Consider the following 20,841-nt stretch of genomic DNA (forward strand, 5'->3'; position numbering starts at 1 on the left):
CCCTGAGGGCAGCCGCGCGGGTCCCTGATTGGCCGCGGCGCGGGAGGGCGGGGCGCCGCGGCAGCGCGCAGCGCGCCATTGGCGGGGCGGCGGCGGCGGGCGGGGCGCGCGGCGCGGCGGGGCGCGGGTTGGCGGCGGCGGCGGGGGCGCGGCCGGCGGGTGCGCCATGGTGCGGCCGTGAGCGGAGCATGGGGCGGCGGCTCCTCCGGGCGCTCCTCTGCCTCCTCCTCCTGGCCGGCCGCGGGCAGCTGCGTGACGGCGCCGCCGCCGCCACCGCCGCACACGGTGAGACCGCGACCCCGGGCAGGGCGGCTTTGCCCCGGGCTGCGCGAGGGCCGGAAGGAGATTCCCGGGGAGTGGCGGGGCACGGGACTCCGCGGCCGGTGCGGTCGCCGCCGCTGTAGGGTGCTGTCACGGCGTGCAGCGGCGAGTCCGGCCCCTGGCGGATAGCGGGACTGGGCGGCCCGGGACCGGCACCGCGGGTGCGCCACTGGCACCGGGGGCGCCCCTCTCCCGGGACTGCCGGGGCGGTGGGTGTGCTAAACCCGGGGCACCCCGCCGGCTGTAGAGGTGCCGCCCCGCCGGGCCCGAGAGCCAGCAGCTACGGGACGGGAGAGGAACGGTTATTGCTCATGCCCGGGGCAAAGCCAGTGCCTGGGGCTGCCGCAGGGATGGGGAGCCCGGGCCAGCGACCCTGAGCGTAGCTTGCTCCGGCCCCATGCCGCCCTTTAGCCGTCCTCCGCCTGTAAGTGCGGCCGCCCGGGCCGGTGTACCCGCTCTTCTCCGGGTCGGTCCGTGTGGTCCGTGCTTGGAGCTCTCGGGGACCCGAGTGTCGCTGTCGATAGCAGGGCTGCAGCCCACCGGCACGGCACGGCACGGCCCCGGCTCCGCTGACTCACTACCGGGAGCCGGAGGCTGCTGCGCCCCTCGTCCTCCAGCGGCCCGGGAGTGCCGAGATGGATCCGGCTGGACCGCGAGGGCCCGCTGCCCCCGGGAGCAAGCAGGGAATGGTGCCGGCACGGCTGCGGCCGAGCCCCGTCCTGGCCGGGGGAGCCTCCCGGAGCTGGGGCCACCGCCCCTCCCGCGGAGCGCGGCGTCTCGGCGGGAGAACGCTGCGCCGCTTCAGCACCGCGGACAGCGCCGGCCCTGCCGCCCGGCCTGGCCCCGCTGCCGCCGTTCCTGGGGTCTCCCCCGGCAGTGGGTCCTGTGCCCCGCACCGGCGGGGCCTCCGCCCCGGGGGACGCCGGCCCGGGCTGCCGGGGTTTCGAGGACCCTCATCCCCACTAGCCCCCTTCCCCCGCGGCGGGCTTGACGGGCCCCTCCCTCCCCTCCCCCCGGTTGTTTTCTCGTTCATTCCTTGCCATCCGGGGCTGAGTCATCGCCTGCTGCCGTCTCGCTGCTGACGGTCTTGGACCGAAACGGGGGGGGAGAGGAAGGGGGAAGCCGCCCCCTGCCCAAGTGCTGCCCGCCGAAGGGGGTGGAGAGGTACACACCCCACACCCCCAACAGCACTACATCCATGCTTTGGGGTCTGCCTTGCAGGGAGAGTGGATTCCGGTGTCACTGGGTTGCATCCCTTCCTCGTAGTACCACATGTAGGAGGGCAGCAGATGTGGTTTTGCAGGTCTCTGCTGCCTCAGTCTTACCTTCCTAACTGCCAGCACCCCAAAAAACTCCAGGCCTTCTCCACTCTCCAGAGCCAAGGGCATACTTTCTACACAGCCCCCATCTTGTCCCTGAGGGGCAGAAAAGACTGGCACCTAGCCTCTGCCATGGGCTACAAAGCTGTGTCCCCTCCCACCATCACCACATTGCATCCCTGTGCTGCTTTTCTGGAGCGTAGGGATCCCCCAAGCAGCTGGTGATGAGCAGATTCCATTGGAGTCCCCCTTGAATGCTGTGCTGACTGGTCTGTCTGTCTGTCCCAGGCTGCCTGTTTGACCGAAGGCTGTGCTCCCCACAGGAGGTGTGTGTGCAGGGTAAGTGACAAGCAGGAGTGCAGGGATCCCCTCTCCTTTCCCAAGTGTGTGTGAAGGGTACAGAGATGCCTTGCAGGGGAACCTAGGGTGCAGTGCAAGGAAGCATGGCAGGAGAAAGGTGGGGCTGTGCCTGGAGAGCCTCACATCGGTGTGTTTGTTCATCCACTCTCTTCCTTCTCTGGCAGATGGGCTGTTTGGGCAATGCCAGGTGGGCTCCGTGCAGGACAGAGCCTACTTTCAGGTCACATCTCCCGTGCTCCAGCGCCTGCAGGATGTCTTGCGGCATCTCATGGCACAAGGTGAGCGGGGGAGCGTGGGGGAAGCCCCTGGGACCCTGCAGGGAGGGGATGTCAGGTAGAATTGCCTAGTGGCTCTAGAGCTGTCTGTGGTCCTGCTGGCCCAGGGTGGGCTGAGGAAGAGTGGGGCCAAACCCCGGCCATGGGACACGGGGGCAGAATATCAGGATGGCATCCCATGCACTCACACCACGGTTCCCAGGCTGCCTCCATGTCTCACAGCCTCCTCCCATGGCAGGGCTCTCGTGGCAGGACGGCATCACCCAGTATGTGATCTCTCAGGAGATGGAGCGCATCCCCCGCCTCCGCCTGCCGCCCTCGCTGGAGCCGGGGGCCAGGGACAGGTAGGACAGCGCCGGCAGAGCTCAATGGAGCAGCGAGGGCTTTGTCCCCCAGATGGGGTTTAGGGGAGGGACGTCCCCCTTTACCCAGGTGAGTTACCCCAGCGCTGTTTGCCTTCGAGGTTCCTGCCTCTCCGCAGCGAGCCCCGGCGAGCCCCGCTGGCCCCGGACCCCGGCCTGCCAGCAGCTCAGCATTTGGAGCAGCCCCCAGCACTGCTGCTTTCCCCGCTGGTGCAGCGGTACCTGGAGCACGTCCTGCTGCCCTCCCCACCCCAGCTGGCCTACGAGGAGGCTCTGCTCAATCCCTACTCCTACCACAAGGTAAGCTGGGGGCTGAGCGCCTTCTCCTGGGCAGAAAAGTAGAGATTGGCAGGGAGCTGCTGCACTCCCAGCACTTTTCTGCTGGTGCTGGGATACCTGCCTCCACTGTGGGGTGACAGGGGACCTGTAGGGTTTGACATGTGTTTTGGTTGCAGTTCGGCTATCAGGATGGTGCTCACCAGCATCCCAGCGGCTCAGCCAGGCAGAGCTCTGAGACCTCCTCGCTGCTGGGCCGGGTCCCTGCCCAGACCCTCTTTGGGGCTGGCCCTGTGCCCTCCTATGGCGGGCAGCCAGGAGTGGATGGGGGGCATCTTTTCCAGGACTTGGGCATGCTTTCCCTGCCCAGAGAGAAAGCTGGCCGCCCGGACCCTGCCAGCACCAGGCTCCAGCACAGCTTGCGGCTCCCCAGCGACTACAGAAACGTAGAGGAGAGGGAGCAGCAAGCACCCCTGGCTGCCCAGCCACCCTCTGCACAGACAGGGTACCTTGTTCTCCAGCCAGGCACCAACCCTTGTCCCTGTCCTATATCCACAGCCACGAGTTCCTCGTGGCTCACACTTTCCCCCCTCTTTGTGTTTATGCCCATGGGCAGAATGTACCCGCAACCCCACCTGCTCCATCTGCTTCATCCCTGGCCCCTGGTCTCCCTGCAGATGCAAAGCACCCAACCTGATGCTACATCCTCTTGCAGATGCTGCCCTGAAGAGACTGGCTTCTCTCCTGGCCAGCTATGGCCTGGGCCTGCCAGAACTGAGTCCCCAGCAGATAAGCAGCCTATCCACCCTCCTCCAGCTGCTCCAGAGCTCTGGTGAGCTGGGTGCAGGGATGGGACAAGCAGGGACTGGCAGCAGCAGATGCTAGCATGCCCTGTTTCAGGGTAGGGAGTGTTGCCTTTTGGGGTGGGTGCTGTAGGACCTCTGTCTCTCTCCTTTGCAGGTGTTGCTGGTCCTGAAATGCCCACAGCGAAACGGGTGGGTTTGCAGCAGGGTGATGCTGGAGGAGGTGCCATGGCACAGGTGGGATGAGAGGGAGGAGACATTTCCCCAAGGCTCTCCTCAGAGATTCCAGCTTCTCCCTTTTTCTCCCTTCAGGTGATGGAGGGGGACATGCAGCATGGAGAGGAGCCAGTGTCCCCTTCTTCCACAGCGCCACCCCCCAAAATCCCAGCCAGCAGCTCCCCAGGGGATGGAACGAAGGGCAGGGCAGCATCCTCACCAGCTCCCCGGGCTGAGCCACAGCAGGGACACAGTGGGGATGCACTCAGCCCCGGAAAGAACATTGTGGTGGAGAAGAAGAGCTACACAGAGATGAAGGACAGTGGGGCACAACAGGGCATGCGGCCACTAGACGAGTATGGCTACATCGTCACAGACCAGAAGTGAGAGCTGGGGATCTTGCAAGGGGGTCTGCATGTGTGAAGGGTCTGTATCTCCCCACCAACAGCTGTCACAGCTTCATCATGCTTGACCGAACCTGTTGGGTCTTTGGTAGGGTCAGATTTCTGTGGGGTCAGCTCCCACTGATCCATTGTCTACCCACAACCCTTGTTCCACCCCAAAGCCTTCCTTTCCCAGCCCACACCAAGGCCAGAGCTCACTGTTGCAGGATGGAAGGCTGGGAGTGTGTGTGCACGAATGTCTCTGCACACTCGTGTACAGGGGGGTCAGCTCACCCCCACGACCACACATCACCACAGTCTCACCTCCTGCCCAACCTGACACCTGCTCTTGCTATGTGCTTAGGACTCCCTGAGCCTGCCTGTCCCTGCTCCCTGACTGTGGGGAGCACGGGGCTGTCCCCTCACCCCTGCCACCCCCTCCTCACTGTGACAATGTCCCCACAGGCCCCTGGGGCTGGCTGCTGGTGTGCAGCTGCTGGAGCTCCTAGCCAAGCACCTCCACCTCTCCACCGCCAGCTTCATCAACATCAGGTGAGGGTACTGGTGCCACGGGGACAGGAGGGACCAGGCTGTGGTGAGGGTGGGTAGGGGGTCTGCATTTCCAGCTCTCACACTGTGCCCCCCCTGGCCCTGGCAGCGTTGTGGGTCCTGCACTTACCTTCCGCATCCGACAGAACCCCCAGAACTTTTCCCTGGCAGATGTGGCCAGCCAGACTGGTGAGTTGGGCAGCGTCCCCCTGATCTTGTTCCTCTCTTCCCCTCCCAGTTGTGGGGTGCCCTTCCCAGGGACCAGGGAGAGAGGGCTCCTGCTGTACATCCCCCTGCCTTGGGCTGCAGTGGGGAGCTGCAGGGGGCAGCTGTCAGAGCTATCCCTTGGCTCTGTTTCTGGGGGGGCTCTCGTGTGGAGGGGAGCATGCCTCTGACCATCTCCTCCCTGTCCACAGAGCAAGTGAAGGGAGAGCTGGAGCACGAGCTGGGCCTGAAGATTGTGCAAACAGGAGTGGGAGAGGTAGGAGTGAGCAAGGATTCCATCCCTTGGGGCTGAGGAGGGCAGGGATAGGGCAGTGGGGATGCTGCCACTGGGTACAAGCCAGGAGCCCCCAGTCCTGCGGTACAAGGGCCTTTGTGAGTGAGCTGCAGGTCTGTGGAGCAGCTGGAGAGTAGAGGAGACTGGGCAGTGTTTGGGATGCTGTGCTGGAGATAGACTCCAGTCCTGTGTTGGAGGACTCCTGTTGGAGACTGCTCCACTCCTGTCTGCCCATCCTCCCCCTCCACTGCCTGGCAGCACGATCCTGCCCAGGGCTCTTGGCTCTTTTAAAAACAAAAGCTCCACAGTGTTTGGAGGTGGTTTGAGAGGGATTCCCAGAGGCTTTTCTTCCCCCCAAGACCAGAGGGGTGCAGGCTGTATCCTCAAGGCTCATCCTCACCCTTGCCTCCCTCCAGCCTGCAAACACATCTCAGCTGTGGCCTGGGCACCCAAGCATGGGATGTTCCCAGGGCACCCCACAAACCATAGCTAGGCAGGCAAAATGCCATCATGTCCCCAGAGAATGGCAAAGCAGCTGGAGGCAGGGATGGAACAGAAACCATCTGTTTGGAGAGGGGTTGCCCCTCCTCATGCTCCTCTGAGGAACCACAGGAACAGTCTCCTGGGGCAGGGAACAGGGGCTGGAGACAAGGACCAAGCTTGGCTCCCGTGTTTGCAGCCTGAGGAGGAAAAATGGTGTAGCACATCCCCAGCCCAGTGTCCCCATTTCTCACTTCTTGTCATGTGGCTGTAGTTGTGAGCAGGGAGGAAGGAAGGAAAGAAAGAAGGGGGAACTTTGGAAGAGGCCATGAAGAAGGGGTGGCCTGGCCAGAGGCCACCTGTCTCTATCAGCAATATGCAGAGTGTGTCTATGACAATGCCTTTTGATGAGGCAGGTGGCAGGAACTGGGATAGATGTCAGAGATTACAAAGATGGAGCTCAGAGGAAGCTGAGGCAGCTTTGCAAGCCCCCTTCTGCCCTGACCTTCCCAGTTCTAACCAGCTTGTGCTTTTCCTTCATTTCCTCCCAGCTCTGGGCTTGGTGGGACTGGTGCAAGATTTGAGGAAGAGGGATGTAGGGAGGCAGGGAGACAGCAGGGCCTGGGCAGGCCTTGGGAGAGAAATCCCTTCTGTCCCCCCCCCAGCTCTGCTGACACCTCCAGGGGCTGCAGGGCTGCTGGGAGGTGCTGGGCCTGGTGGGTGCCCTGGCTGCAGGACTGGCTGCACGCTGATGGCAGCTGGGTGCTGGGGGGGCAGGTGGCAGCAGGGACACCCAGGCTGGGGACATCCCCAGGCAATGACGGTGATGATGATGATGATGTAGTTGATGATGGTGCAGTGTTCCCTCAGTAACGTCATCAGGCTCATAGCAAATGGGAGGCTGTGGCAATGAGGTAATGCAGGGCCTTGACAGCTCATTGGGCACAGGATGTTTGAATTGGTGATGGCTCAGTATCCCTGTGCTGCCCTAGCTGGAGCTAGGCAGTCATGGCATTGACAGGAAGGTCTTGTCCAGCAAGGCCTGAGCAACATCCTGTTCCAGCATGGGGCTGGCATGGATTGGGGTGTCTCCCACAGTCACAGGGAAGGAGCCCTAGAGACACTACCTGCAAGGTGGCAGGGGCTGCTCTGTGTCCTAACTGAGGAGTGCAACAGGGAGGACTTGTCCCCTAGCTGCTACAGCTGGGATGGTCCCAGCAGTGCTGGCATATTGCCCACCCTACCTCCCTCAATGTCCTGATGTGGAGCAGTGGCTGCAGGGGACAGCCAGCCTCAGCTGGGCAAGTCCCCTGGGAGTGGCACACCCAGTGCTGCAGTTGCCTCTTCTACACCATTAACTCCTTGGGCTGAATTCAGCCCTTGTTGATCTCCAGCTGGGCAGAAGGAGGTCAGGGAACCAGAGTTCTAAGGGGCTACTGCCTGCCTTGTAGAAGGGCAGTCCAGGCTGGGTTTGCCTCAGGCAGCAGCCCTGAGTGCTGGAGGCAGGAAGTCACTGCTACCTGGGCTTGGCCAAGCTCCTGCAGCTCCAGGGACACCATTGTAGCAGTTCCCCATGTGACACAGAGGTGGGTGCACTCTGCCTCACCCCACTGACACCAGCTCTGCCCCAGCTGAGTGTGCTGGGAGAATCAGCACCCTCAGGAAGGGGAAGGAAGAGCCCTTGCTCCATTTTAACCCCCAGCATCCCCAGATGTGCAGCAGAATAGGGTCTCTGTCCCCCCAGCCCCCCCTAGCTAACCTTGGCTTGGTCCCCAGCGCAATGAGGCTGCTGCCTACTCGCGCCCGTCCCGCTTCGGGGATGGCTTCCACTCGGTGCTGCTGACCTTCATCGCCCTGGCCTGCGTGGCAGTCCTTGCCATCGCCGTGTCTGCGGCCCTCTGCCTCCGGCGCCACGCCAAGCAGCGGGAGAAGGAGCGCCTGGCTGCCCTGGGGCCGGAGGGTGCTGCTGACACAACCTTCGAGTACCAGGTAGGGCCCTGGGGGATGCGGGAGCCCGCGGGATGCGGGACCCTGCGGGATGCGTCGCTGCCGCGTGTCAGCATTGCTCGGGGTGCATGGAGCCGCCCCGTGGTGGCACACTGGCCGAGGGACAGGGCTCTTGCTACCTTCCCAGGAGCTGTGCCGCCAGCACATGGCTGCCAAGTCTCTCTTTGGCCGTGCTGATGCACCGGCGGCACCAGCGGAGACTTCGAGGGTGAGCAGTGTCTCGTCCCAGTTCAGCGATGCCCCGCAGCCCAGCCCCAGCTCCCACAGCAGCACGCCCTCCTGGTGCGAGGAGCCTGTCCAGTCCAACATGGACATCTCCACAGGACACATGATCCTGGTGAGCCAGCCTGGAGGGAGGGAGCCAGCCCCCTCCCCAGCCCTGCCTCTGCCCCTCAGCTGCTGGGCTGACTGCCGCCCCTCTGCCCCAGGCCTACATGGAGGACCACCTCCGCAACCGGGACCGGCTGGCCAAGGAGTGGCAGGCGCTCTGTGCCTACCAAGCTGAGCCCAGCATCTGCTCCATTGCCCAGAGCGAAGCCAACCTGAAGAAGAACCGCAATCCTGACTATGTGCCCTGTGAGCATCCCAGCCACCCTGCCCCAGGCATCAGCCCCAGGCACCAGCTGTCCTGCTGGAGCAGGGCCTGGGGCATGGGGACACTCAGGGCCATGGCTGGTTGCAGCATTAGTGTGCCTGCAGCTCCTCTAGCCACTCACCAATTCTCCTGGCCTGTTCCCTAGATGATCACGTGCGGATCAAGCTGAAAGCTGAGAGCAACCCATCCCGCAGTGACTTCATCAATGCCAGTCCAATTGTGAGTGATCACTGGGGGCTCCTGCCCTGCCTCCCTGCTCCTTGATGTGCCCAGCCCAGGTGAGGTTTTCACTCTGGGATGGAGCTGGACTGAAGTTACATCCCTCAGGGCTACAAATGTGAGCTTTGTGCCTGCCCCATTCCTCAAACAATTTAAGTCCCATTTTCATCCTGGCTGGGGCACTTGAATCTCCATTCCCAGCCTTCCTATCACCCCTGGAGTATCTCCTATTCCTTCAAATGTTACCAACACCTGGCTGAAGAGCATGAAGTCTGATACCCCCTTTCCTGCTCCAGATTGAGCACGACCCACGGATGCCAGCATACATTGCCACGCAGGGGCCACTGTCTCACACCATTGCTGACTTCTGGCAGGTGAGTGTCACACAGCTGTGCCAGCGTATCGGGGTCCCTTCGTGTACTGCCCACAAAATGGGTCACAGGGGCTTTACTGCCCTCCCACCTGGGTTGTCCCCCAGCAGTGAAACCCCCTTGCCTTGCCCACAGATGGTGTGGGAACATGGCTGCACTGTCATTGTCATGCTGAGCCCCCTGGCCGAGGACAGTGTCAAGCAGTGTGATCGCTACTGGCCAGATGAAGGCTCCTCCCTTTACCACATTTATGAGGCAAGTGTGGCAGGTGGCCTGTGGCATGGAGCATCCTCCAGCCCCCGTCCCCCTGAGCATCAGTGCAGAACTTGCCTGGCACTGATGCCCACGGTCTGCCTCGCTTGGGCAGGTGAATCTGGTGTCAGAGCACATCTGGTGCGAGGATTTCCTGGTGCGCAGCTTCTACCTGAAAAACGTGCAGTCGCAGGAGACCCGCACCCTGACGCAGTTCCACTTCCTCAGCTGGCCTGCGGAGGGCATCCCCACCACCACCCGGCCCCTCCTCGACTTCCGCAGGTGAGCGCCCACCTGGCACCGTGCCAGCCCTTGGGGAGCCGGCGGTGATCCCAAATGCAGGCACTGATGGGCCAGGTGAGGACATCGCTGCCACGACGATGGGGGTCAGGACCATGGCATGGGCCAGGTGCAGGGACTAGGAGCTGCCATGGATGGGAGGGAGCAGAAAATACACGTTTTGGCCAACTTGGGATGAGGCTCAACAGAGTTTGGTGGGTAAGAAACCTCTGGCTGAGATTGCCAGGGCTCTCCAGCCTTTACAGTGAGGGTGGGAAAAGTGCTCTTCCCCTGAGCTGGCATGGAGGGCAGCATTGACTGGCACCTTCCCCAGCCATGGGTGCAAGAAGAAATCCCCAGAGCCAGCCTTAAACTGGCTGTGACCCATTGCTCCCAATGCCCTATAGCCAGTGGTGGATCCCCAGCTAGCCCCAGGGCAAGGGCTGCAGGACTGGGACTGCTCCCAGGAGACTTACCTGCCCAGGTCTTTAGGTCCCTGGTGGTGGTTGGCTCTTGGCAGGCACAGGCTGCTCACTGTCCCTGGGTTGTGTGGGGCAAGAGACCCAGCCTAGGGCAGCGGGGGGGGGGGGGTCTCTGAGCATGTCGGCCTCCTCTCAGTCCCACTCACGCTCTCTCTCTGTGTCTGTCTGTCTCTGTCTCTCTCTCGCAGCTGCCGGCGTCATTTTTGTGATTTGCAGCTAGTAATCTGGCTCCAGTTGCATAGTCACAAAAGTGATCGTTGGCAGCCGTGCCTGCTGCATGGAGTATGCCAGGAGCCCCACCGGCGCCTGGCCCCCAGCTGCACGCCCCACCGGACCAGAGCCGCTCCCTGGGGTCCTGCCACTGCTCCCCTCCCCAGGCTGGCCACCCGAGGAAATCAACTCCTTTCCCTGCCCACTTTCCACTCGTGGTCCCCATCCCATGTCCAGCACCATTGTGGAGGCAGGAGGAGCCATGAGCAGGACCCCCAGGGCCACATCATGGTGTGCTGCTGCCCTGCCCCACTGAGCACAGCAAGGGACACCTAGCACAGCCTTGACCCGGGCACAGCAGGGCACTGACCTGTTCCCTCTTATCCTTGCAGGAAGGTGAACAAGTGCTACCGGGGTCGCTCCTGCCCTATTATCGTGCACTGCAGGTACTGCAGGGGATGGAGGGACATTTGGGGGTGACTGAAGGCTGGGACCTGCTGCCCAGGACCAGTCCCACTGGAACCAGCTCCCCTGGACTAAGCATCTGTGTTTTGCAGTGACGGCGCAGGCAGGACTGGGACGTACATCCTTGTCGACATGGTCCTGAACCGAATGGCCAAAGGTAGGTGCAGGGAAGCATCATCTCTGCCCTGTCCCTGAGCTTGGCCTGTGAACTCCCCTCCTAGCACCCCTCTCTCCCTCTGCCCCAGGGGTGAAGGAGATAGACATAGCTGCTACGCTGGAGCACATCCGAGATCAGCGGCCTGGTATGGTGCAGACCAAGGTATGCCCCAAACTGGGGATCCTCTCCCTCCACATCAGCATACATAAGCCCTAGGGCTGAGGTGGCAGGGACCCTCATGTCTCCTGCTGTGCTCCTGCAGGACCAGTTTGAGTTTGCACTGACGGCTGTGGCCGAGGAAGTGAACGCCATCCTGAAGGCACTGCCACAGTGATGGCAAGGAGCCCTCCTCCCTCCTGTCTGCTCCCTGCCCTGCGCTTCGCACTCTCCTCACTGGCCCCTGGGGCTGCTCTCCCTGTAAAATGGTGTCTGTGCTTCTGGCTCTGCTCCCCCTGCCCCCAGGCACCCCTTCCCATCTCCCCAAGGACATTGACCTCAGGCCCTCTGTGTGCAGGAACCCCATCACACCCACTGTCACCTCACAGGGGACAGGGCTTGGTGGCCCTTAAGCCCTGTGGAGGGGGACACCAGGAGGTGCTGCTGGGAACTGGCAGAGGGACTCCCCAGCCTGTCAGTTCTGTGTTAGCCCTCTTCCTGTACCCATGTGGGGGGCAGAAGTGGGACCAGGGGTCCTCCGCAGTTGCAGGGAGCATGGGGTGCAGGGGGACCTGGCCCAGCCCCACTCCAGGTCCCCTTTGTGTGCTCCCTGCCTAGTCACTCAAGCAGAAGAAAAATTTCTAGAGAACTATAATTTTGTATCTTGATGTGAATAAAGTTCTTGTGTCACGTTCGTGCAGCTGCAGCCAGGCCTGGCCTCTGACTGTGTGTATTGGGATGGCACAGGGAGGAAATGGGACGTTCATCCATCTCTATCCCTGCACTCTGCAACTGCCAGATAAGTACGGCTCACCTGCAGGCAAAGATGAGAACCCTGCATCCCCAGCCCAGAAAGTCCCCACAGGCAGAAGCTACTGCAAACAGGTTTATTGACAGCTGTTAGCAGAAGGGGGGTAGAGAGGGGGGCTACAGCGAGGAGGGGGGCAGAGCCCAGCCCTGCTGGCTGAGCCCAGCCATGCTGCCCCTCGCTGCATACAGCGAGCAGCCTAATCTACAGCAACCCCCATCACCACCCTCTCCACCACCCTGTGGTGCCCAGGGCCTCTCCCCCCAGCCCCAGGCATCGCTCAGCCACAAGCCCTGTCATGCCCCCCCCTCACCGCATCCCACGGAGCCAGAGGGTGCTGGGGAAGGGGGTGGCAGGGGGTGGCCGTGCAGGGAGAAAGCGGAGTCCTGGCTGGGAGAACCTTCGTGGGCCAGTGGGCGTGCGCGGTCCCCGGGCGCAGCAGCCTCAGAACACACCTGGGGAGACAAGCGGAGGGGGGTACACAACAGCACCTGTGAAATCCTCCTCGGCCAAGGGCGGGGAAGAGGCAGGGAAGGAGGGAGGAAGGTCCCAGGCGGAGGAGGAAGACAGCCAAGGCAGAACTACGGGCAGTGAAGAGGGTAGGAACACTTGTGAACAGCACGGAGGGTCACTGCTGCTGTGGGAAGCAAAGAGGGACAGTGCCCTGGAGGGTGTGCAAGGCATACAGAAGGGAGTGACCAGGCAGAGTCTGCGAGGAGACAGAGGAGCAGGGAGTACAGGCAGGAGCAACAGCATCCAGAGGGAAGAAACAAGACACAAGGCACCAAGCAGAGGCTATGTGCACAGCCCTCCTTGCAAGGAGGGGAGCTCAACTCAGCACTCCCTGCAGCCTGGGCAGGGGCAGGCTGCAGCCAGGGAGGCACCTGCTGGAGACCCTGCCTGCCTGCAGGGCTGGCAGGGAGAGAGGGGCAGGCACAGCCAGAGCATGCCTGCCCATGGGCCCCCCACAGTTCCAGCAGACAAGGCAGGGAGCTGCCCCGCTTCCTGGGACCCCATCAAGGGGGCTCCTCTTCAAGCCACTACCTCCAAGTCTGGGAGCCTCCAACGCTGGGATGCCATTAGCCATCCACTCACCTGAGCAAGGAGGCAGGGCAGAAGAGAGCCTCTCCCTTGCTAGGGGAGGTAGGAGCTGAGTTCCAAGCAGTCAGACTCCAGCCCTGCTTTCCTCTCCCTGCCTTGCGCTCAGAGTAGGGGGCAGTGCCACAGCTTCACTTTGGGGGCAGGTTCGTGCCCCACTGCAGCAGAACTGCTGGCCCCCCGTGGCTCCTGCTCCAGCCCCCCCCGGGCACCACGGGCTCTGCGGGCGGAGGATGGGCTGCTGTGGCTGCCCCCCGGTGCCGACAGGGAGCCGGGGCTGTGCCCACCTGCTTGGTGGTGCCCCGCAGCTTCCATCTCAGAGAGGCTGTAGGCCATGGCCAGCTGCAAGTCCTCATCCTCATCCTCGCTATCCGTGTAGAGGCAGACAGGTGAGGAGCTTGAGGTCTGGTGTGGGGCCGGTGCTGGCGGTGAGGGGGGCCGTGGCCTGGGGAAGGCGTGCTGCTCCCGCCGGCTCAGCTCCAGCCCCAGCGCCATGTCATCAGGAACACCTGTGGGAACAGGGGCAGGGCTGGGGGACTCATCCACTCCAGTTCCCCAAAGCTGGAGTGGGGCCCTGGCACCTCCAACCAACCCCACCAATCCTTCAGAGCAGAGTTCTGAACCAGGGCAACCAAGGCTCAGTCCAAAACAAAGCCTAGGTGCAGCACCTCCCAGAAACCCCAAAGGGAAAGGGTGGAGATCTCAAAAATTCAGTCTGCAGTGCCCCTTCTCACCATCAATGTGGATCGACTTCAGCTCCCCATCCTCCTCCACTTCCACCCGCTCCCGCCCGTTCTCAACAATCCTGCAGACAGACAGACAAACAGATGGACGGTCAAGGGCCATGCAGCCCATGCACCACAGCAGGAAGCTGCAGGGTCAGAGGCCTGCTGATGGAGGGAAGGCTGTGGGAGCAAGGTGGGTTGGCACTGCCCTCACCTCTTGGTGGTGATACGCCTGCCATTAACAAAGGTGGTGGAGGTGGAAACAGAGCGGAAGCCCAGTCCTGCATCTGGACCAGAGCTGAAGGATGAGGCGAAGAAATCTAGAGAAGGGAGCAACAAGGTTGGTGTCAGTGTGGGTGGCAGGAGGGCAGGGGACAGACTCTGCACAGGGAAAGATGGTGCTTTAGGACTCCTCTGCTGGGAGGAATGGCAGCATCTCCTACCTGAGGATCCTGGGAAGGGGGAAAAGAAGTGGCCTCCCCCATGGTGCCGGGGGCCAGGTCCTCGCAGCTCAGAGAAGGGCATCATGTCATCTGAAAGGCAGGGGCACCCCCATCAGCATTACCCCATCAGCTTGGTGAACCAGAAGCAGGGCACTGACGTGGGGACCCTCTGCCAGGGCCAGCCGTGAGCTCTATCCCCAGGCTCAGCAGCTGCCCCACAGACAGAGAGATGCCCAAGAGCCAGCCTCCCCTGCCCCACACACACCAAAGAATTCAGCAAAGGGGTCTCGTCCACCAAAGAACTCCCGGAAGACGTCGTGAGCGCTGCGGAAGGTGAAGGTGAATTCGGGGGCCCCAGCACTGGCCCTGGAGCTGCCTGCTCCTGCTGGAGAGAAGACACTCAGTGTTAAATGGAGCCCTGCGTGACATCTCCCCTGAAGGGTGGGGAGCCCTGGTGGCACTGAGCCACCCTGGGTCTTCAGGCAGGGATGTATCCAGAGCTGCACTAACCCCCAGGGCCCTGCTCACCTGCTCCCATGAGTCCATCCTTGCCATAGCGGTCGTAGATGTCACGCTTCTGCTCTGGAAGAAGAAAGGGGGCCGTGAGGAAGCTGCCTGCCAGGTGGGGACAGGAGCACTGACACTTCTCCCAAATAAGGGAGGTGCAAAACAGCAGGGAGCAAGAGGAGGTGGTTGGCACAAGCCCCTGCCACCCCAGCACTGAACCCAAACACAAGTAAGACCACTGGGCAAGAATGCAAAAGCTTCAGGCCCATGGAGATGTATCCAGAGCCCATTGTGGATGTCAACAGCTCAGCATCTCTCCCAAGGCTGTTTTGGGAGATGTGAAGAACTAACCAAGCCCCAAAAGCTGTGTGGTAAAGCTGGAGGGACCCACTGCCTCCTGGGGACAGCCAGGGATGCAATCTAGGCGAGCCCAGAAGCAGGACATGCCAGTGTGAACAGTCCAAGGGCAGACACACACACACACACAAGACATCACTGTGGCCTCTTACTGTCTGACAGCACTTCGTACGCCTCGGCGATCTCCTTGAACCTCTGCTCAGCATACTCCTTGTTGTCTGGGTTTTTATCCGGGTGCCATTTCAGAGCAGCCTTCCTGTACCTGCACACAGGGCCAGTGATGGGCACGCAGCAGCCCTTGGCCTCTTGGGCCAGCAATCCCCACTTGAGCGTGCACCTCCTAGCCTGTGGACAGGAGCACCCCAAGCTGCTTCCCCCAGCACCCTACAGCATCAGGCTCTGAACAGGAGCTCCTGGACTAGTTCTTCCTTCCAACGGTATGTGTTTTCATATATAAATATATATATACACATATATATAGATATATACATATTTATGCATACACACACCAACACACACAGACTAAATAAACAAACAAACCAGAAATTACCCCAGAACTGCAGCACAACCACAGCAGAGCAATGTGTACCCACCTCAGCTGCCCTCATTGATGGCTCTGGACAATGCTCACAGGTTTGTTCTGGAGCCTTCATGGGCTCCACTGCAAGTGTGCATGGACCAGGGGTTGCTAGGGGGCCCCTGGGGCCAGGAGAGCACCAGCAGCACTCTCCTCCCCACTGCAGCTAGCTAGGGTTAACCCATGCTTCTCAGCTTCTCCCACTCCCTCTTGGGAAGCCCCCCACGAGAACCTCTGCCACCTGTTGGCAAGCCAGCAATCTGCTGGCATTCCCCTCAGGCAATGCCTCACCCCAGTGAGAGCAGCAGCACCTGGGCAGGGCACCAGGCAGGGCCTGCAAAAACTCAGGAGGCTCTGTCAGCTCCACAGTAGTACCTGAGGCACAGCACCCACCTGCCCACATCCCTAAAGGGGACAGACATGCTGCTCTTCACTCTGTGACCTCCAGTCCCTTGAGTTTGATGCCAGCAGAGTCCCTGTGCCCCAACTATCTGCCAGCCCTGCACCCTCTGGCAGAGAGAGAGAGAAAGGGGAGCCTCCAAACACCACCAAGACTTGCCTCCAGCACCAGGCTGACAGCAGGGAGAGAGGAACCAAACCCCACCAAAAGATGTCTTTGTATGGCAGCAAAGCCCAACCCCGCTCTGGCATCCATACAAAGGAAACAAAGGCTGAATTGTCACCTCTGGAGCTGGGCCCTGTCCCCACTGCCCCAAAGGGAGCCCCTGCCTCGCTGGCACCAGGTGGGGGTGGCTTGGGGGACTCTGGCCCACAGGCAGAGGCATGCTGCCATACACTTACGCCTTCTTGATGTCCTCGGCGGTGGCATTGCGGCTCACCCCCAGCGCTTCGTAGTAGTCAACCATGACGTGAGCTGTCCCACGGGGTCACTGCAGGGAGAGAAGGCAAAGTCAGGGACTACAGGCACAGCCCGGTAGTGCTGGGTGTGGGACAGCAAGGGCAGGCTGCTTACCCTCTCTAGCGCCCCGGCCACCCCACTGCCTCCCGAGAGCAACTCAGTGCCACAAGCCATGCCCAGCTCCCCAGCACCCTACCCACTCCTCGGCCACCCGGGACCACCGACAGCCCCAGCCGGGGACCCTTTGCTGCTGACGCACCGCCGTCCCGCCGGCGTCACCCCAGCTTGCCCAGCCAGGGGGAACGGGGGAAGGGTCCCCGCTGCCGGCGCCGCTCCCGGCCCGCTTCCCCCGGGGCTCAGTGGCGGGGCGGGGGGCAGCAGGAGGGCGCAGCCCGCTAAGGTGCTTAGCGGCTGGAGCGGATTAAGGGCTCAGCGGGGAACGTCCCCGGGCACGCCGGGACACTTCCACCGGCCAGCCCGCTCCGGGTGGGGGACAGGAGCAGAATGCGGCCGCTGCAGCCCCCCGCCACCCCCCGCGGTACCGTCCTGCCCCCGGTACTCGCCCCCGGCCCGTGAGTCCCAGCTGACGGGAGGGCGGTGCTGGCGCTGGCACCGGCACCACCGCGGCACTGGGCCCGCCCCCCGGCCCGGCTGTAAACACGGCGCTCCCGGGGCCACCCGCCGCTGCTGGAAGTTTCCGCACCCCGCCCCGCCGCCACCGGCGGGCGGCCCTGGGCTGCGGCCAGCGGATCTGGGGCACCGGGAGGGGCGGTGGTGGCAGCACGGCAAGGGACGGCGCCGGCCCCGCTCCCCCCCGTGCACCACGGGCCGCCTCTCCCCCATGGCCCCTTGCGCCCCGCTCCCCCCGTCCCGGCCCGGGGCCCACCTGAGCGCCGCCGCAGAGCCCTCCCCGCCCGCCCGGGCCGCCCGCGGCCGGTGTCGCGCGTCCCCCGCGCCCGGGCCACCGCGGGCCTGGAGGCGGCTCCGCTGCGTGACGGGCGGCGGCCGCAGCCAACCGCGGGCCCTGACGTCACGCCCTCGCCGTTCGCCGGGTGACGTAATGGGAGGCGCGTGCGGACCGGCAGCGCGGCCGCTCCGCCGCTCGGGTCCCCCCTCAGCCCCGGTCTGGCCTCTTCCCGGTCTCCGTCCCCGCCGGCTCCTCCGCTCCCAGGGCCGCGCTGAGTCCCGGACAGCGTCAGCAAGGTGCGGGTGCGGTGGCAGCGGCCTGTCCCGCCGGTGCCGGTGCTGACAGCGCACCGCAGCGGGGCACGGCTGCAGCCCGGGGCAGCGCCCGGCGCCGCGTGCCGCTGGCTTCCCGCCGAGTCAGCTGCCCGGCCGGTCCCGCCGGCGAGGAGGAGCCGGCCGGGGGGCACAGCTGAGGTGACTCAGCGCTTTGTCGGGGCGGGGGACGTGACGGGGAGCAGCTTGCCGGAGTGGCGGGCACAGCTCCCTGCCAGGAGCCCGGGCCGGCTGGCACCGCTGTGGCACCGGCAGCCCGGAGCTGCAGGCCACCCGAGCACCAGGGTGCCCAGGCCCCGTAGAATGCACCAGGATCTCTGGTGTTGGCTTTTCAGGTTCATGGCCCCTGCCCGGACAGCTGCTGCAGAGGGACTGTGCTCACCCATTCTCAGGGTCCTGGACGGTCTCGCTCACCTGCACCTCTGAATGTGGCCTCGCCACGGGGATTTATGATTCCCTCTTACGGCCTGGATAGGAGAAGGAGGGAGCTTGGTCTCTCTGCAGGGTCAGAGATTTTTGGATGCACTGCCACACCTACACCACAGCTGGAAGCTTCCTCAGCTCCCATAAATTCCTAGCTGGGAAGCCTGGCAGAATGAGGAGGCCTGAGTCTGAGACAGGACGTTCCCAGCACTCCTCAGGGACAAGTTCCAGGAGAGATATCCCCGAGAAGAGCCTTCCCCAGCCATGAGTCGTGTGCCTGGGGTGGATGAAATGCCAAGGGCATGATCTCATGTGCCAAAGGCGTTTCTCTCTCCAAGGGATGGGAGACCCGTCCCCTGCCATCAGACAGCAATTTGATGATTTCCTCGAACAACGGCTTGGAGTACTTCCTGCCCCTGGGGATTTTTTCCCTGGGTGCCATTGCCGCGCTGTCCTCCTGTACCTGTTTGAGCACGGAGCGGCTCCCTGGGGGCTGCCTGTAGCCAGGGCGCCCTCCCCGGCTGCCGGGGCTCTGGTTTAGCCCATCTGCTCAGCAGTGGGTGCAGAGCCGGCAAGGGCACTAGATGGAGCCACAGGCTGCTTCACAGGGATCCCATCCTGCGGCTGAGAGGGCGAGGAGGAGCCACTGGGGTGTAGCCGAGTCTTGGCGCCTTGCTTTCCTTTCCCTGGCTTTTGCGGCTGATGTGAGGACAAGGAGGCCCCCGAGACGACAGATCTCAGGTCGCTCTGTGCACACCGGTGGGGAGGCCTCTGTGCTGGGATAGGAGAGAACTCCACATGCTGGCTGTGAATCTGGAGCCGGGGGAGCACATTGCTGATGCCTTCATAGCAAAATTTTCCCTCACACCTTGAGGATTTGGAGTGAGGAGGACTGACACCTCCCCAATAGTCTTAGGGGAGGCAGTGGAGAGCTGGGCATTAGCCCACCACAGCACTGGTAGGAGAGAAGATGAGTATCAGCCACACCTCACCCCAGACCTGCCACAGTCCCTCTTCTACTCAAACCTGGCAACAGCCAAATAAAAGAAGCCCATCACTCACTGGTGGCTCACACCTTCAGCTGCAGCACCATGCCCTCTTTACCTGCCCTTTCCCCCCAGGTCTGCCTGAAGTCCTGATACTCACATCAGCTTTGAATCAAGCACAGGCATCTTGAGTGTGTCTCAAGAATACCCTTATTTCTTAACAAATTTTGAGGATCACTGTGTTGCAAGCTTGTTTTCAGCTTTCCAGGGTCTCAAAAATGCTCATGAAATACTCTTGAGACTTTCTGAGGAAAGAGGTTTTGGGTGAGCAAAGCAGTACACCAACAGACCAAATGTTTTTATCCTGGTTACCCAATCTCTCAGGAAGCCAACAGAATTGCATCATAAACCCATGATATATTATTATGCAAACCACAAATTAAGCTATATATTTTTTTTCAGCACTACACAACATTTCAGCTTTTGATTTCCACATGAAAACACAAGCCCTTTCACAGCCTTAACAAAACTGGCAATTATGTACTGAAAATTTGTATTCTTGGCAATTTTTGAGCTAAGAAGTGCTCAGCAAGTCGTGTGCTGCTCCCCTCATCACATGCAGCCAACTCCCTTCCTCTTCTCCCCATTCCCTGTTCTCCCTTCCTCTTCTCCCCTATTCCTTGCAGTGGAGCTGCAGCAGGGAAGGGGTAGGAGCCAAAGCCACTAGGATAGAGTGAGAGGGTCAGAGCAGAGTGAGACAGGCTCCTGGGTGCCATTTCTGTGCCACCTTCCCCTGCCTGCCTGCTTCTAGGACAGATGGCGATGCTGACCATCTCTTGGCATGGCCCAAAAAAGGGGTCAGTGGGAGCTCCAGGGCTTGCTCACCCCTGAAAGGGCTGCATTAGACTGGGGACCCCCAAGTACAGGGGGCTGGTGAAGACATTGCTTGAGCAATTTTTAAAATCCCCATTGGTTCTTTTACTCACAGTCCCGCTGTCTCATCCAAAAAGCCCTGTCCACTCTCCTTAACTTCCCTGCACAGCTAATTTCACTTTCATGTTTTTGATGCTCTGCATGTTTGTCTTGGAGGCCAGGCTCTCGGCCACTTGCCCATCTCCTTGTCCACTCTGTTCTCATCTCAGCTGGCTGTTTTAGAATTGTACCTTTTAGAGACTCGGGACAATCCAGGGAGGCAAAGTCATGCAGCTGCTCTTGGTTTGCATGGCAGAACAGAGAAGTGAGAAACAGCCATGTCAGGGTGACTTTGGTTCAAGCAGGGCGATGACTTTGAGGCAGATTTAGCAATGTGACAGAGCCAGGCTGTGAGTCCCAGGCTCTGCCTTGCAGGGATGCTTGCGTGTGCTGACAATGGGGATGCTGCCCCAGCCAAAACCCAGGCAAAACTGAGGTGCTTGCAGATTTTAAATCAACAGAGTCAGAGGCTGGCAGAGATGGCAGAAGCCCATGACTGAAGAGGTTATCCGTGATGAGCAGGCACACAGGCCCAGGGAGCAGCTGAGCCTCATGGCAGCAGGGTTTTGCCCACATCCCTGGCGTGTGGTTGGTGACAGGTTGGGCTGGATAACCCTGTGGGGCACAGGAGCAGAACACCCCAAACTCATCCGTGAGGAAGCTGGGAGCTGCATGGGCTGGATCAGATCCCAAGTGAAGAGAGATGAAAGATAATGAATAGACTGATACCACACACCCCCTCCATATGCTAGGGAACCCTCCAGCTGCAGGGGGAGCAGAAGCTGCAGCTCACGCTGGACAGGAAGGGATC

The 20,841-nt window shown here is 61.7% G+C and overlaps 2 protein-coding genes across 5 annotated transcripts; one reads left to right on the forward strand and one right to left on the reverse strand.

Moving 5' to 3' along the window:
• Positions 1–152: 152 nt before the first annotated feature.
• PTPRN (protein tyrosine phosphatase receptor type N) lies at positions 153–11,746 on the forward strand. Its single transcript, XM_054515446.1, has 23 exons — positions 153–285; positions 1,929–1,979; positions 2,165–2,278; positions 2,514–2,619; positions 2,739–2,937; positions 3,093–3,414; positions 3,626–3,745; positions 3,874–3,908; positions 4,029–4,315; positions 4,781–4,867; positions 4,974–5,053; positions 5,281–5,345; positions 7,620–7,832; positions 7,978–8,187; positions 8,279–8,426; positions 8,591–8,664; positions 8,961–9,038; positions 9,171–9,290; positions 9,403–9,569; positions 10,651–10,704; positions 10,816–10,880; positions 10,969–11,042; positions 11,143–11,746. The coding sequence occupies exons 1-23, from the start codon at positions 189–191 to the stop codon at positions 11,212–11,214; spliced, it is 2,838 nt and encodes a 945-aa protein (XP_054371421.1). The 5' UTR covers positions 153–188; the 3' UTR covers positions 11,215–11,746.
• A 163-nt stretch (positions 11,747–11,909) lies between these two features.
• On the reverse strand, positions 11,910–17,402 carry DNAJB2 (DnaJ heat shock protein family (Hsp40) member B2). Of its 4 annotated transcripts, none has more exons than XM_036387091.2 (10): positions 17,297–17,402; positions 16,353–16,441; positions 15,127–15,236; positions 14,639–14,692; positions 14,376–14,492; positions 14,111–14,200; positions 13,882–13,987; positions 13,677–13,747; positions 13,230–13,451; positions 11,910–12,299 (listed from the first exon to the last, which is right to left on the reverse strand). In XM_036387091.2, the coding sequence occupies exons 2-10, from the start codon at positions 16,415–16,417 to the stop codon at positions 12,289–12,291; spliced, it is 846 nt and encodes a 281-aa protein (XP_036242984.1). In that variant the 5' UTR covers positions 16,418–16,441; positions 17,297–17,402; the 3' UTR covers positions 11,910–12,288. The 4 variants fall into 4 exon arrangements, with proteins under 4 accessions (XP_036242984.1, XP_036242983.1, XP_036242981.1 ...); XM_036387090.2 differs by having other exon boundaries at positions 14,376–14,495; positions 17,297–17,401; XM_036387088.2 differs by having other exon boundaries at positions 11,910–13,451; positions 14,376–14,495.
• Between the last annotated feature and the right edge of the window lie 3,439 nt (positions 17,403–20,841).

The sequence above is a fragment of the Molothrus ater genome, chromosome 7 (genome assembly GCF_012460135.2).
Source record: "Molothrus ater isolate BHLD 08-10-18 breed brown headed cowbird chromosome 7, BPBGC_Mater_1.1, whole genome shotgun sequence".
In the NCBI taxonomy this organism is placed as follows: Eukaryota; Metazoa; Chordata; class Aves; order Passeriformes; family Icteridae; genus Molothrus; species Molothrus ater.